General features: G+C 35.6%; 1 protein-coding gene across 3 annotated transcripts in view; it reads right to left on the minus strand.

Annotated features, from left to right (window-relative positions):
- Positions 1–18,141, minus strand: part of MAN1A2 (mannosidase alpha class 1A member 2) — a 124,171-nt gene that overhangs the window by 26,674 nt on the left and 79,356 nt on the right. For all 3 annotated transcript variants that reach the window (XM_037135143.2, XM_037135142.2, XM_037135144.2), the window contains exons 9-10: positions 3,736–3,851; positions 171–387 (exon numbers count right to left, since the gene is read on the minus strand). In XM_037135143.2, the coding sequence (XP_036991038.1) occupies positions 171–387; positions 3,736–3,851 (333 nt within the window). The remainder of the gene's footprint in view (positions 1–170; positions 388–3,735; positions 3,852–18,141) is intronic.

The raw sequence follows: 18,141 nt of genomic DNA on the forward strand, positions 1-18,141 counted from the left end.
AGGAACACATGTCCAGAATTAAAATTCAAGTTCTTAAGAAAATAATTTACTGTATTAGAGGAAACTATTTTGAAATAAAAATGCCTATATATTTTCCTTCTGATTCCTGAACATATTTCTAATTAGTAAGTTATTTTGGGCTAAGTGATTAGCATTATTAATATGCTTACCAGTTCTGTCATATGACTCATGACATGTGCGTGCGATTTCCGCCCCTAGCTCTAAGTAATGACCAGCTTTGTCCCTGGAACCATCTGCTCCAAGTGCAAACATTCCCCCTGCAAAGCAGGCCAAATGCCCCATCTTCTTTTCCAGGTGCCCATTCTTCCATTCTCCAATAAAGGTAAGGCCTCCACGGGACTTTTTTATAAGATGTTTTTCTATAGCCTACAAGAAAGAGTAGGTATTCAAAATTTCAGAGGTGAAATGTTAGTGTTCAAACTTACTGCATCTTCCTGATGATAAAATCTTGGTAATATGATATTCCACAGAGCAGTAACTTTCCTAAACTGGAAGGCTTAATTTGCAATAACTAAGTTTTGAATGACTAATCAAGTTGCATAAATTTGAACAAATCAGTACGATAACAAAACAAGGTGGACAAGGGGAAACTAGCTTAAAGATCGCTTTCCTTCTTGAGCTAAAAAAATTCATAATAATCTATCAACTGAGATCATGATGACAAGTTGGAACCTGAAGACTGCCAATTTATTTTCTATTCCATACATCAAAAACAGAAAGAGTACCTAAGCTAATCAGAAAATTTTAATTTTGATTAGTTCAAATGGCTTCTTCTTTTTTCATGTAACTATACCTTCTCTCAAAGTACTTTAAAAGGGCACCATTAGGTAAGACACCTTGTATGTCATTAAAGCTTATGAAACTAGCCGAAGGTCAAACTGAACCCCTCAGCCCCTCATTTCACAGCTGAAGCCTCTGGATGCTGTGCTGTGCTTCAGACAGGCCATTCGAAAGGTACACCCTCCTGCAATGTCAGCTTTACTCAAGAGATGTGAGGACGGCAAGAAAAGTATTTCATTTTAGTCAGTGTCAGCCTGTTTTCAACTTCAGTGTCTTTGGTTATATTTTGCTTGTTTGTTTGTTTTGTTGATTAGGTTTTTAAGTTGAATACTACACCAAGTAGAATCCAACAATTACAATGAATTTTAAAAATGAGATTTTTAAGAGCTTTGTTTTTCGGATTATGTTCTCACACTTTGTTGACAGGGTATATGTATTCTCTACCTCTAGAGATAGTTCAGGTTTTACAGAAAAGTTTAGAAACTGTAAGAATTCAGTTCTCTTTGATGGAAATTAAATGATTAGAGATTATACTTTTTTGACAATAAAAAGGAAATAGAATTAACCCACATTTTTATGATGGGTTGTTCTCTGACAAGCTCAGTAACAATCAGCCTTGGACAAATTTATTCTATATTCTTTATGATAATGTTTTACAGAACTAGAAGGACTATGCCTCTGTCATCATTTTATATGCCACAGGGCCTGTAAGTGTAATATGAACTCGATAAATGTTTCATTAATGCCATCTTACAAGTAAATGATAAATAACTGTATTTTACCTGGTGGGGAAATGAGGAGAGGTTAATAAGCAAACTAAGGAACAACTGGACTGTGAACGTTTACTGCTGTGACTTTCTTTTGACCACAGAGCTCTGCAGCACACGTGAAAGCCTGGGCGTCCTGCACGCGGGGCACTGCCTCTGATCTCTGTGGACCTCACAGCCTCTAGCGCTGGTGTGCTCTCCACATGGGGAGCACTCGATAAATGCCTACAGAGTGAGAGACTAGCTGGATCCTACACCACTGTATATTCTTGTCATTTTGTTGTTTTTGTTCATTACAACATAAATCTTACTGTGTTACAATGGAAAGATATCAAACGTAGCCACATGGATCTACTAGGATTAAAGCAGAAAGTAGGTAAAGATAGGGCTTTTTGCCCAGCGATTCACTTACAGACCCTGAAAATTTCTTGCAAGGCTTTCTCCTCTCTCTAAAAAATGGCAAATGTCTGAGAGTTCAACTTATATAAAATGCCAAACTGCTGAATTGTAGTTAAGAGTAATATTATTTCCCTTCTATTAAGTGCTCAATAAATCTTCACAAATATTGATATCACTTCCTTAATCCAAAGGAATCTTTAAAAAGATATATATTTATCTTAATTATTTTAAAATTAATGACTAAATATAAACTTGGTCAGAATATAAAACCTGTAACTAAGCATAATCGTAAAAAGGAGCTAAGATGTAGAATATTAAATATATTATTTTTAAAATATTAAAGTATGATTATTTATATTTAAATATGAAATACAGATATAATTTAAAAACTATATTTTAAATATATTTACAATATTAATGAATATATTTAACACTTTAAATATATTTGTTCATTTATCAAATACTTACTGAATCACCCATTGTTTCAGGTATTGTAAAAGGTGCTGAGACACTGATAAACAATTAGTCTGCCTTCAAGGAACCCATCCATAGCCTACCGGGAAATGACTAAGGGCTATATTTAATACTATGATTCTAAGAATATTACGCTCTTCCTAGATAATGACTTTCCTTAGATCGTAAAAGTTTCTAGGCTTAAAAGTTTAATAACAATAAAACTTTCAAAGTATAAGACTTCATAAAGAATTTTGGAAGCCACATACCAAAATGGAGATTTCTTAACACACATTAATTTAGTTCAATCCCTTAGTTAACAGAGTCCCTCAAGAAATATTTATCTAATGCCTCAATGGGCCAAGCAGTAGATGCCACATATTAGTTCAATTCCTGTGCGTTTTTGTAAACAACTATAGAAAATTGGTTGCCTAAAAGGTAAAGATATAAAACGGGTAATAAGATCCTTGGTTTAATTTAAAGACAAACAATAACTATAACTCAATACTCATCATATTGATCAGTATAACTGAATACTGATCAATACTGTAGTCAGAATGGTATATACTTTGTAGTATATACAAAATATATGACTTTACAAAAGTAATTAAAATCATTAAAAAGATACATTTTTACTAGATCAGAAAGCAAGTAACTTATCAAATGTTTAACATACTTTTCTCTTTCACAGTTTTTGCTCGGAAATACCACGTGTAAGTGTTTCTAAGAAAGAAACGTGTCCCAATTTTAGAGTGCTGAACACTGTGGCATGAGGTCATACAGACATGGTACAGTGCGGTCAAGAGTGTTCGGCTCCAGGCTCCGTCACTTCCTAGCTCTGTGAGCTCCGTAAGGTTGGGGTGCCCCAAGGTCCTCGCGTGCAGAGTGGTGGGGGGATTAAACTACTTCACCCATGTTAAAGCGGTGAGAAGAGCGTCTGGCACTTGGAAAGCACTATATATGTGTTTTACCCTTATTATTTACCCAAAGGCTCTCAACATGCAGCTTCAATGAGTCATTTGAAAGAAAAAATGTTAATGGAAATGCATGTAAAGTCAGAAGTTTTTCCTGTCTCTGTAGACAATAACTAAAATTAATTAAACGTTTATACATAAATATGCTACACTATATTCTTTCTTCAACAATTTCTTTAAAATGCCACAATAAAGGAAAACAACCTGACTTTTACATTAAAATACTAAGAAACTCTACAACAAATGCATATAATAAAACGCACATAAGGTGTTCATCTGTCACTATCAAATACATTGGATACTCGATATGTTAAATGGGTGAATGTCCTTGATCGTATTACCTCAATAGCATCATCATACATTTTTCTTGCCTCATGGTCTGTTTTATCTGACATCAACCATGCTTTCAGTAAGTATTCATAAAAACTGTCCCCCAGCCCGCCAACTGATGTATGATCTGTAACAAAAAAGAGAAGGACGGAGGTGGAGGAAAGAGAAGACAGAAGACAAGTAAGCAATGTTTTTCAATTATAATGACAATAATGCAGGTTAAAGTGAAAAATCACACTGACAGCTCTAGTTCTGACATACTCCAAATTCAGTCCAGTCTCTTCTACACATGTACCCAATTTTCCAGAAATCTTTTCCGGCTGGATATGGGACAGTATTTCACATATTTAGTAGCCTTTTTCTTCCATCACTAGTTTGCATATTGTCACACATCCAAATGTTTCCAGAATCAAAAATAATTACCTTTCATATATTGATGGCTTTAACTATATAAGCTAAGACTAAATATGAGATATACTTAAATCTGATGTTAACCAAAAAGAGCTAATTTTTCTATAGAATGATGAATAGTGATTTCAGTGCTATAAAATAAATCTACAAATATAAAAAGCTCGAGAATTTCTTTGTACTATCACTGCCATAATATGGTAAGTTGTTGAATTAAAACTCTTGACTCCTATTTATACAGCTCTTAGTACATACTTGTTAGTCCTAGGTATATTCTTATAGATGGGATACCATCTACACTTTTAACATTATCCAATTTAACAACATTAACTCCCAAGGCAACACTTTATCCTTGACTTTCCATAAACCCTGCCCTACATCCTCGAACTTTATTTCAGAACTCACATCATCCCCGAATGAAGAGAAAAATATCACATCTCTGATAACCCTTCAATCACTGGTCTTACAAATTAGTGAGGGAGGAATGGACTACTCAGTGGTTTATGGGAACAACAGTGTATCTGTTCTAGGGAAAATACCTATTAATATTTATATCTGTAGCTTACAAAAATTAATTTGTGGTAGATTAATGGTTCAAAAGTAAACACAAAACTTAAGTATACAAGCCCTGGCTTGGTGTGGCTCAGTGGACTGAGTGCTGGCCTGTGAGCCAAAGGGTCACTGGTTTGATTCCCAGTCAGGGCACATGCCTGGGTTGCAGGCCAGGTCCCCAGTAGGGGGCGTGCATGAGGCAACCACACATTGATATTTCTCTCCCTCTCTTTCTCCCTCCCTAAAAACAAATAAATAAAATCTTAAAAAAAAAAAACACTTAAGTATACCAGAAGAAAATGTAAGAAAACATCTGTTCTTCCTAAGCAGATGAACTTCTTAAAATACAAAATGAAGACTCCATAAAGAAAAAGATTTATTGTGTCATATGGTAGACACAAGCTGCCATAAATGAATCTGTAAGACAAGAAAAAGACCTGCAACATTTATAGAAATAAGGGTTCATGTCCTACAACAAAGAACTCTGAAAACTAAGAAAAACTGACACAGGGCACATACAATTAACAAAAAAAGAAATAAAAATTTATAATTAACCTAAGAAAGGAAGCTCAACTACACTAATGATCTGAAAACAGCAAACCAAAACAATGATATTCCATTTCTGTCTATACAGTGGACAAGCTATTTTTTAATCTTCACCCAAGGACACTTTTTTCCCCATTGCTTTTAGAGAGAGAAATGGGACAGAGAGAGGGAAGCATTGATTAGTTGCCTTTCACGCACGCCATGACCAGGGACCAAACTCACAACTAAGGCACGTGTCCTGCTGAGAATCAAAGCCAACCAACAACACCCAACCAACTGAGCCACACTGGCCAGGGCTAATTGGCAAACATTTTAAAAGACTGATAATATCAGATGATCACTTAGTAGGTTATATAATATCTAATCACTGAGGTGTACACCTGAAACTAATACATCAACTATAATTAAAAAATAAAAAACATTTAAATAAAAAAATCACATATTTCCATGCCTTTAAAAAAATAAAATAAACACGTTAACTTTATTTTTAAGTCCCTAAAGAAAAAAGATTGGCAACAATGTTGGTAAGGTTATGGTTCACAGTTGCTGGAATTGGAGTGCAATTTTATAGTAACTATCAAAATTTAACCTAGGTTTTCTAGTTCTTCAATTATCCTATAATAATACTTGCATAAATATACAAACACAGATCTAAAGGCATCACAGCACTATTTGCATTAGTAAAATAATAAGATACCTCATCTATCTAAGGAAGTGGCCAAATAAATTATGTATAAATGTACTCTAGACAACCATGAAATCATTAAAGAGAATCAGGTGGGTCTGTAACCTGATATTGGAGGATATGTATTAAATGTTGTTGAGTGGGTAGAAAAAAGCAAGTTTCAGACCAACACAGTTTGATACCATTCAAAATTTATATGTTTAAAGAACGTGATTATACACACAGAAATGGTTTGAAAGACAACTGTCAACAGTCATTACTTCTAAGAAAGGAGCCCTTGCATTTTTATTGTATATACTTATCTTTTTATCATAATACATGTAACTTATATAATTAGGTCATCATTTGTTATAAAAATAATAATTAGGGAAACAGTGCTCTCACTCACTTTAGGCAGTATGTCTGCCAATACTCTAAAATTCACTTGTACTTCAAACAACCTGCATCTCAAATGCTCTTATTTCTTAACTTTTTTCTTTAACCATAAATATACATTTAGATGATCTTTACATATGTATATAGCCCAAAACAAGATAAAAATATATATAGCATTTCCATCATCCCAAAAGTTTTCCATATTTGGCCCTCGCGATCAATACTTAACCTCCCAAAATAACCATTTTTCTGACTGCCATCACCATAGATTAGTTTTGCCAAGTTCATATATAAACTTACATAAATGGCCATCACATAAAAGATCAATTTACTCTCAACTGTGATTTGTTGCTTTAACAATCTTCTCCACTGGTTTCCATCTACCTATTCAGAAGGAGGTACCTCTGCTTATTCTGACATCCTGCATCTCCTAACATTAAGTGACTGGGTTCACTCAGAGGAATAGAAGACAGAGTTACGTGATCCCTCATTCTAACCCTCAACCTGCGTGCGCGTGCGCGCGCACACACACACCTCCCACAATTAGATTTCTAATAGTGTTCAATACTCACCATACTCATGTTTAAGAATTTTATGATGGTAATATACGATGATGGGCTTAAAGGATAAATTACATTTAGATGCTAAATTAATTCTGACAGACTTAAACATTTTATAATTATAAAAATTAAAAAAAGAACATACTTATAAAACAAAACAGTATGGACTAGACAAGGAAAGTCCCTCATACTTAACAGGCATTTGGGACAGAGTAAGGATTAGGGGTGCCTACTGGGCACACTACTTGGTAATGAAAAAAGGGCAGTGGTTTTATATTTAGAGAGCAACCATTTTCCAACAGCTATATCAAAACAACTATGCCCAAATACCCTCATCAATACTGCTACCTCGGTTTTGTGGTTATGGCAAAATGGCCTGGCTCAGTCAGGGAATGATGCTATCGCTATTTGACCAGCTGCCTGGTCTTTTCATAGACTTCAACTGTTTAAAATCCTGGGGTGTTTTAGTTGTCTTCATATGTTAACCCTGACTTTCTGGTATAGCTTTCAGTTTTTTCCCTGGATTTTTTAGTTGCCTTCCTATTGTCTCCCATCCTTTTTTTTTTTTTAATCATTCTTATTGTTTCCTAGCCTCTCAGTCATGTTGCCTAGACTTCCACTGAGCCACCCCTGACCTCCTCATTCCCCTAGAGGCCTTCCTCCCAATCTTATTTCCTAAGCACACTGCACAAGCTATCATCTTGAGACTTTCCTTGCTTTCCTGAGTTAGACCCATCACTTCCTCAAGCCTATGTCTTGGTTTACACCTGTTTTACTGATTCTTATTCTCATATAATTTCCCAAGAAAAAGTATGTGGACTGTAACCATGCCATCCAAAAATGTCTTTATTATGCTCCCCTCTCACTTTTATTTTATATAGGTATCATATTCAAGGTTGGAAATCATCCCTCTCGGAGCTTCTTGAAGGTGCTCTCCTACACCGTAACACCGAGTACACCACCGGGGAGAAATCTGATGTTATTTTACAGGCTCAGTGTGTTCCCAATCTCTCTTCCTCTCACTCAACTGGCCCTTCTGAGTTAAACCTTTATTTTGGGATTGGTTAGGTTTTTTTCTACATTCACTGTGCTGAGCACTTTTCGAAGTTAAAATTGGTATTCTTCAGCTCTGGGGAAATGCTCTTACGTCACTGCTTTATTTTCTCCACTGCACTTACTCGGTTCTCCCTTCTAAACTCAAACTAGTTCTCTCGTACTAGTTGGAAAATGCACCTCTTGGACTGACTGTATTATTCTTTTCTCTCAAATTTAGCCTCTTAGTCATCTTTCTCTATATTCTGGAGCTTTTTAAATAAATCGATTCTACCTTTTAGTCCTCTCACTGAAGCTTTAATGTCAGCAATCATACTTTAATCTCTGGGCTCTTTTCGTTCTCTAATTGCTTCTTTTTCACAGTATCCTATTCCTGTTTTAGGAACATATTATCTTTCTAAAGTTCGTAGAGTGAAAGAGAGGATTAAAAATGTTTATTTATAAAACTGACTCAATTTCCTCCGGGATCCCCTTTCTGAATTTAAATGTTTTTGTTGTGATATTTAATACTCATACAGAAAAATGTGTAATATATAAGTGTTATGCTCATTACACAGTATTTGTATATTCTCTGCTCAGAATAATGCCAGTACCCTAAAAACCTTTCACGTACCCTTTCTCAATCACAATTCCCACCTCCTAAAGGTAACCAATATCTTGACTTTTTGGGTAATCACTTTGATTTTCATTTAAACTCTACTTTTTTTTAGAAGATTTTATTTATTTATTTATCTTTAGAGGGGAAGAGGAGAAAGGGAGAGAACTATCAATGTATGGTTGCCTCTCATCCATCCCCTGCTGGGAACTGGCCTGCAACCCAGGCATGTGCCCTGACTGGGAATTGAACCTTGATCCTTTGGTTCACAGGCCTGCACTCAATCCACTGAGCTACACCAGCCAGGGCTCACTTTGATTTTTTTATATGGTTATCATCTAATACACTCTCCCAAGCACTACTGTTGCTTTGCCTATTGGTATATTTAATGAATGGTATCACTGATTCTCTTGTGTCTGGCTTTTATACCTCAACACTGTGAGGTTCAACCATGCTGTCACACACAGCTGAGTATCACTGAAGTTCTGGGCAGCTAGTCTGGGTTTCCCCCCTGAGTAGTCCTAATTACCACTGGTCTTTCTCTCGAGCGGGAATGCTGACTAGATGTTTTCTGGGTAGGCTAAGTTGAGGAGAGGTGGGCTAACTGGCAGGCTTTGCTTTAGAGTCAGGAACAACATGTGTATTGTGACTGTGGATCTGCTTGAAGTTTAGAATGAAAGGAGGCATTATTCTGGGGCACCAATATCCATATGAAAAAGTATTACTGTTCTTCAAGGAAATCCATCAATTTTTTAAAAGAAGAGCTGCATAACACTGCCTACCAGAAGATGCCAAAAATAAGGTGGTGGAAAAGAATTTCAAGTAAAGCCTATGTTCCCTATAATGACCCTGAACTAAGCTCTCATGTATTTCACTCGTGTATTCAATTACTTATACCTACTGCTTGTGAATCTGACTCTCTCCAGAATTACATCAGTTACCTTTTCTGCAGTCCCCTGGTGGTGTATTCTAGGTTATGGCATTCTCAGATCTATTCACCCGGTCCCAGCCACAACATGTTCTGAAAATCTGTTGAAATATCTTGACCATTATGATCTCCCACTTGGCTCCAAATCTCTTTACTATTATGGGTTTATTCCTTTCTACATTTCTGTACTTTCATTTCATTGCAGTCTCAGGAAGGATGAAGGTAGGCCACAGGGGTAAAGTTGTAGTTCAATCTTCTACCATGAGGCAGAAGTCCTAATAAACTTTTCTTAAGTTCACTTCTTCCCGAATAACTCTGTAATTAGTTGTTATATATGTTTAATTTCTCATTCCCTGTCTCCTAATCTGCTCCCATTACATGATCATGAATAAAAACCAAGCATGTGGAAGCCTAGGGAATCTTGGTTTACACCAGGCATTCTTTCTGGTGTTGAACTTTCACACTTGTAACCACTGTGTTATTCAAGATGATTTTTGGTTGTACACAGAAAACCCTTTTAAAATTATTGTTAATAGTTTTATTAATTAAGCTTATCGAGATGATCTTTTAACTTCATGAAAAACCTTATTCCGTCCCTGAAACACATACCAAAGATAAAAGATGCAATAATTATTTAAAAGGTATAGCCATACTTGAAAACGAAATAAAAATTACAGTAGGGAAGAAATACCCCAGCTGTATGCTTTTTATAGACCTACATGATTCTTATTCACAGCAACGTGTGCTCAATAAGCAATTATTAAGTGAATGGCTGAAGTTCCATTTTCAATTATTCACAATTATAATAACTTGTTAAGATATTTTTTTTAATAAATTGAACCATGTTTTTAAAAATGAATCCATTTTCATAGTCACTCTCAGTTTAGGAAAAATATAAGTAGTAATACCAAGCACAATACCTAAACAAGTTCAACAAAAAAATGTCTGCAGGATAAATGCATTAAATATCTGAAGTACTCACTATTTCAAGTTTTAATAAAATTTCCACGTATACATTTTAAACACTTTCCTAATTCCCCCTATACTAAGATGCTCATAATTGTAATACATTAAATATTTATGTGAACTATCTACTGAAAAGACAGTTGTTTTAAAAAAAGACTTTTAATACCTCAATACTGTGGATTATCAGAAAAATGGACAAAAAATCTTGATAGTAAACTTTTCCTTTTGGAGTTTTATAATCTTGTAAACACATCTTTGCACCCACAGCTTTTTAACCATCTCATAGCTCACTGTCCAGATTAAGTATTTCAGACTACTCAGGTGACTACATAGAAATGTGCTTTGTAAGAAAACCCAATTCCATTCTTCTCCTCTCTCTTTTTCCTTTGTTTTTTAATTTATTTTTTTATTGATTATGCCATTACAGTTGTTCTATTCCCCCCTTCATTACCCTACACCCTACCCTCCCGTCCCCACCATTGCCCCTCCCTTTAGTTTATGACCATGTGTCTCAAGTTCTTTAGATTCTATATTTCTCATACTATTCTTGCCCCCCCATCTATTTTCTATCTACTGTCTATGCTACTTATTTTCTGTACCTTCTCCCCCCTTCTCCTCTTTCCACTCCCCTGTTGCTAACCCTCCTTGAGATCTTCATTTCTATGTTTCCACTCCTGATCTAGCTGTCCTTTTAGTTTGCTTTTGTTTTAGGTGTGGTTGTTAATAACTATGAGTTTGCTGTCCTTTCACTGTTCATGTTTTTTTAACTTCTTTTTCTTAGGTAAGTCCCTTTAACATTTCATATAATAAGGGCTTGGTGATGATGAACTCCTTGAACTTGATCCTCTCTCTTAAAAGAGTCTGAACTTACAGCTACTTCCTTCTCATCATCTGCTTGCTCCTCAATCCCCTACATTGTGGCTTTAGCTCATACCACAAAGCCAAACCAAACGATGTTCTATAATTTAATAGTCATGTCTCAGTCCCAACACATCAGATAAATTTTAAAGCGGGGTAAGACGATGACATCATGTGAAGGGCATTGGGAAGGGTGAATCAGTAAGAGGTGATACTGAACTGTGGGAGAGAACTGAAGGCCTAATTAACCTAAGGGAAGAAGAAATGAAGACCAGACTCCCAAAGGAGTTTGAATTGTGGGCATATTAAATTTGGGGTCCCAGCTGGATATCTAAATGAATATGATAAACAGGCAATCGGATATGAGAAATCCGGAGAGACAGCTAGACCCGAGGGCGTGCATCAGGGAGCTATCTGTACATAAAACAGGTCTGAGCCACGGGAGCTTAGAGAGAATGCATGGAGCGATTAAAGGACACAAATGGTACTCTGGAGCACAGCACTCTTACATAACAGTCATTGAAATAACATACAGAGCTTTTAAAAATTCTGTACTTTGGCCGCATACATATATATCTTGATATGCTGTAGGTTTAAGGAAAGAACAAATGAGCAGGAAAGAAAACAAAATAAAAAAATATAACAATTAAAGGAGGTAAAATAGGGGGAAAAGCAGGTAAAGGCCAAAGTCTTGGGCATCCTGGTTTAGGAGAAATCTTTTTTGGGTCTGTAAATTATTACCAGAGTTTACAGATTTAGTTGTATGTTACTTAGGTTACAGGAGGCAGTCACAGACCTGCTGAGAGGTTCTCTTCAGCTTTTCTAGGCTGTCGCTCCAGTGGAAGATTCTATGCTTAATAAATGAATACACAGCAGAAGTCTGATATCCACGATAACTATGGAATTTATCACCCAGTAGTCTGACTTCTTACTGTAACCACTGAACAAACCATGCCTGCCAGGTGTCAAATTCAATGACCCAAGCCACTCCAACGTCCTTTTGATATTCAGAAACTGGTAACACATGACAAAGTACTACTAAGTATCAGTGAGTCATATAATCTATGTCAGCATGTCACAAAGTTGATGGCAGGTTTCTAACAGAATCTATGTATTGAAATATTTTATAGAAAATTCTGGAATAAAAATATTTGTATCATGTGTTAAAGTTTATGAAACATTTTCAAATATATTATCTCAAAAATATGACCCAAATGATCATCCTATTAAATGAGTACAATTAGAACAGACGAAGAAACAAAGGCATAGAGAAGTTAAATAATTTATCTAAATTATTAAGTGGGGAAGCCACAATTATTATACCTATTCTTGTTTTTTCCACACTTTTTAATTTAGTAGTATAAAATTTAATAAATCACTAATGACCAATTCCCCATATTTTCCTCCCTTCAGTCATTAAATGGCACAAGCTAAGCAATGTACTTAGAAAACAAGTAAAAAAAAAAATTAAGTAAAAAAAAAAAAAAGAAGAAAAATACTAATGATGTGCCTTTAAATCTAGGTTTCTTACTATACTCTTTTATATCTGTTGCCAAGAACTTTTCCTGAAAATAATTACCAGTGATTACTCTGTGATTGCCATGTGCACGCCACAAACATTACCATTACTCTAATTACAATACAGCTAGCCAGAGCTGAACTGTCAGATTTCAGTTCCATTCGCTGTTTGTTTTGCAGACTATTTATGGATATGACAGATGTATACCGCTCAAAGATAATGGAATTTGATATACTTGTCAGAAGCTGATATAAAATATACAAAAACATTAAAAAGAACACGCAGGACAGTTTAGTCAGGGCTGCAGCTGCTAAAGGACGTCAGGGAGGCTCCCCTGGGACCTGAAAGACCCTGGCCCACCCAGCCACTGAGCAGCTTTCCGCACGGCATTCTCAAGTTAATACTGCTGACAGTGAATGTATTTGAAGAAGTAATTTCAATTCATTTTGTGGGGGAAAACGAGGAAGAATGAAAGGGTTATTTTGATTGCAATCCTCTATTGTGATGCAATATGTATACACTGTATAACATGTTAAGAGGCCATTTTAACCATTTTTTAAGCGTACCATTTAGTGGTGCGAATTACTACACAAATGTTGTACCACCATCACTACTATTCCCAAACTGTTCACTCAAATGGAAACTCTGTACCTATTAAAATAGCAATGACTCTCCATTCCCTTCACCCAAGTCCCATGTAACCCTTTAATGCAGTGTCTCCATGAATCTGACTACTCTAGGTATTTCACATAAGTAGAATCATACATTATTTGTCCTTTCTGTGACTGGCTTTTTTCAATTATCATCATGTTTTCAAAGCTCATCTATGTTGTAGCACATACTAGAACTTCATTCCTTTTTATGGCTGAATAATGTCCCATTATACGGATGTACCCTTTTTGTTTATCTACACGTCTGTTGGACACTTTGAGTCTTTCTACCTTTTGGCTATTGTAAATAATGTTGCTGTGAACATCTGCATACAAGGATCTGTCTGAGTCCCTGTTTTCAGATCTTTTGGGTACACACCTAGGAGCTGAACTGCTCTGTCAATTAGAGTTCAATATAAGCATCAAACTGTTTTCACTGTGGCACCATTTTATATTCCCACCAGCAATGCAGAAGTTTCCAAATTCTTCACATCCCTGCCAAGATGTATTTTCTGTCTTTTTGAACACAGCCATCCTAGTAGGCATGAAGTGGCATCTTTTTGTGCTTTTGATTTGCATTTACCTAATGACTAATGATGTTGAGCATCTTTTTCATGTGTTTTTCCATTTTTGTATCTTTTGAAAAAATGTCTCAAGTCCTTTGCCCATTTTTTAAATTGAGTGCCTGTCTTTCTGTTGTTGAGTTGTAAAAAGGTCTTTATAGATAATGATATTAAGCCCCTTGTTAGATTTGCAAATATTTTCTCTCATTCTGTGGGTTGACTTTCATTGTCCTGAGTCCTTTATGTACAAGTACTTATATTTTCATTAAATCTAATTCTATTAGTGCTTCTGCTTTTGAATAAACCATTGACAAAACTAAGGTCCTGAAGATTTGTCCGTTTTCTTTCAAAAGGTTTAATTTTGGATCTTAAACTTAGGGTCTCTGATGCATTTTAAGTTAATCTTTGCATATGGTATAAGGGCCCAAGTCCACTCTTTCATATGTGGCTCTCCATTTTCCACAACACCACTTGCTAAAGAAGAAGTGTTATATTCTTATAAATAAAATGCTATCAATGCTATCCCACTGGCTATTTCAAAGGCTGACAATTCTCAAACAGTGACATGTTTTTCAGTATTCTAAGATTTAGGGGTAGAAGATGGCATCCTCTTTTTTATTTAAAAATGTTTTTTATATTATTTCAAAAGTAACAGATATTCATTATCAAACTTAGGTTACCGAAGATAAACAAAAAAACATTCAGAAAGAAACACAGACAACACTTTGGTTTTCAGTCTTGTAGCATGGGTTTTCTCTCTAAATATCTTTCCAGATATGTCATATTAATCCATGTTAAGTATTGTACAACGTAACCTTTAAAGACTACACAGTATTGGGTTGGCCAAAAGGTTTGTTTTATCCTGTAAAATGGCTCTAGTAGTGCTTAGCTGTCTCTAAGTTCGAAACAATTTTGTTAGACTGTATGGTGACAGCTATCACAGCAGCATTCATTAAAAAAAACTTATCAAAATTGGTGAATTTTTGTGCAGCCATTTTAATATTGAGGATGGAAGAAAATAAGCAACATTTTTGGTATATTGTGCTTTATTATTTCAAGAAAGGTAAAAATGCAACCGAAACTCAAAAAAGGATTTGTGCAGTGTATAGAGAAGGTGCTGTGACTGATCAAACAGATCAAAAGTGGTTTGTGAAGTTTTGTGCTTGAGATTTCTTGCTGGACAATGCTCCATGGTCTGATAGACCAGTTGAAGTTGCTAGCGATCAAATTGAGACATTAACTGAGAACAATCAACATTATATTGCACAGGAGATGAGCCAACATACTCAAAATATCCAAATCAGTAAAATTATTAGTGAAAATGAAAAATGTTTTTTATTTTACAGGTAAAACTAAATGAACTTTTTGGCCAACTCAATATATCACATCTATAGAGAGTCTAATTAATTTAACCAAATCTCTTTAGTAGGATGTTTTAAAATTGCACTGTCCAGTGCAACAGGCAATAGTCACAGCAGTTATGTAAATTTAAATTAATTAAAAGTACATAAAATTTAAAATCAGTTCCACAACTCTCCTAGCAACATTTCCATGCTGAATAGCCATGCGTAGCTGCTGACTACTGTATTAGGACCTATACGGAACGTTTTTCTAGTCATAAAAAGTTCTACCGTCCTGGCCAGGGAGGCTCACTTGGTTGGAGTACCATCCCATGAACTGAAAGGTCACAGTCCTATTCCCAGTCAGGGCACATGCCTAGGATGCAGGTTTAGTCCCCGGTAGAGGCGCAGATGAGAGGCAGCTGATTGATGTTTCTCGCTCACATGTATTTCTCTCCCTCCTCTCTCTTAAAAAAAAGTTCTACTAAATAGTCCTGGCTTTAAAATATTTCCAAAATATCCCTATTATAAAAAACACTAAAGGTATGGTAAATAAACTTTTTATATTTGTAGCTCTGCAAATTTCTTTGGAAATGCCTAGAAATGAGCTGCTGACTCAAAGGGCAGACAAATTTCCACTCTTTTTGAACCACTGCATACAGGGACATGTTCGTTTCCTTTGACAATTTAATATGTAAAGAACAGCGTCTTCGAAAATCTGAAACACTAATTCAAAAGAATATGTGCACCACTGAGTCCACTGTAGTGTTATTTACAATGGCCAAGATGTGGAAACAGCCCAAGTGCCCATCGGTAGCTGAGTGGGTAGAAAAGCTGCAGCATATTTACACAATGGAATACTACACTGCCATAAAAAGAATGAAATCTTACCATTGGCGACAGCATGGAGGGACCTAGAGGGTATTATGCTCAGTGAAATTAGTCAGTGAAAGACAAATACCATATGATTTCTCTTATTTGTGGGATCTAAAGAACAAAATAAATGAGCAAACAAAAATTAAAAGACACGTAAATACAGAGAACACACTGGAGGTCACCAGAGAGGAGGAGTGTTGGGGGACTGAGTAAAAAACTAAAGGGATTAAGAAGTACAAATTGCTGGTTTTAAGAGTAGTGATGGAGATGTAAAGTACAGAATAGAGAATTATAGTCAATAATATTGTAAAACTATGCATGGTGCCAGGTGGGTACTAGATACATTGAGGGGAACACTTTGTAAAGTGTGTGACTGTCTAACCACTATACTATACACCTAATATAAAATAACACAAACACAAAACAATACAAAGTGATATTGAATATAAACTGTAACTGAAAATTAAAATTAATAAATTTAAAAATACTGCCAATGATACTGAGGGGAAGAAAATAGGGTGTTCTGTTTGAAAGCTGCTCTGATTTTATGAGGGAGCTGGTGGAGTGGGAAAAGAGAGCCACAGAGGTCTCCAGTCCGTGGAGATGGCACAAACGTGGTACAAAGACGGCAGTCTTTATAAATTCCACTGTAGACACAGAGAATGTTGCCATATTATGTTGGCTCCAGGTCCCACTAACACCAGTAACACCACTTCCAAAGTTAAATGTGAGCATGTGTCCACCGGTCATTTGTGAACTGTTGCCAAACTATTTTTCTATTGGTGTTGATCATCTTTTCCTATGTTCTTACAAAAGTTCTTGATATAGAGAGGATATGAAAACTTTGTTTTCCAAATATATTCAAATATATTTGCTTGGCTCATTACTTGACTGCTGTTACAAATTGCAGGAGATTAACATTTAAATATAGTGAACTCTGACCCCTTCTTTATGATCTCTGCTTTATGTGCCATGTTTAGGAAAGGCTTTCCTGATTACAACTAACCATTTTTTTAGTACTTTTATGTTCATTTTTTTACAGTTAAATAGTTACACTATATAAAACATATACTGGCACAGGAAGAAAATGCACAGAATCCCTCCCCCCACCAGTGTTATTATATTCCCAAATCTTAAAAAAATACTTAAGGGGGAAAAAATTCACCCTAATTACTGAGTACGTACCCAAACCAGTCATCCTTACCTAAAATAAGAAAAGTACATTTTTATATGTTAGAAATGCTGCTCTCAGGTTTTTGTTTTTTTTAAGTAAAGTATCATTTAGTCAGTCTAAATGATACTTACACATAGTATTCATAGAATTTAGTAATTTCTATGAATTTAGTAAATTCATAGAATTTAGTCTAAGTTCAATTAGACATAGAAAATAAATTACATTTATTTAAAGAATTTCAGGAAAGGAAAAGAGAAGTACATATGAACAGCCAAAAGAATGAAGTTTATTCCCAGATCCTTGAAAGATATACTTGCATTGACCAATCTGTTTTCCTTTCATAAAGTAGATGTCAATTTCCTTGGGGGAGCCCAAAAGACAATTCCGTGGCAAATATTTTCCTATTCTTGGTAGCATATGCCTGCATAATTTCTCACTGGGAGATTCGACAGAGATCCCCACACATAAAATTAGGTGATTGTTACTTCTACCTCTTTTTCACTACTTCGTTTTATTATTTTTTTAATTTTTAAAAATTTATTTATCTTTAGAGGGGAAGGGAAGGAGAGAGGGAGAGAAATATCAATGTATGGTTGCCTCTTGTGTGTCCCCTGCTGGGAACTGGCCTGCAACCCAGGTATGTGCCCCGACTGGGAATCAAACCGCAATCCTTTGGTTTGCAGGCCCGCGCTTAATCCACTGAGCTACACCAGCCAGGGCACTACTTTGTTTTATTATTAGTCTCAAAAGTAATCCAAACATGTTACAT

This window comes from Artibeus jamaicensis, unplaced genomic scaffold (genome assembly GCF_021234435.1).
Source record: "Artibeus jamaicensis isolate MK-2021 breed Jamaican fruit bat unplaced genomic scaffold, CSHL_Jam_final scaffold_1689, whole genome shotgun sequence".
Lineage (NCBI taxonomy): Eukaryota > Metazoa > Chordata > Mammalia > Chiroptera > Phyllostomidae > Artibeus > Artibeus jamaicensis.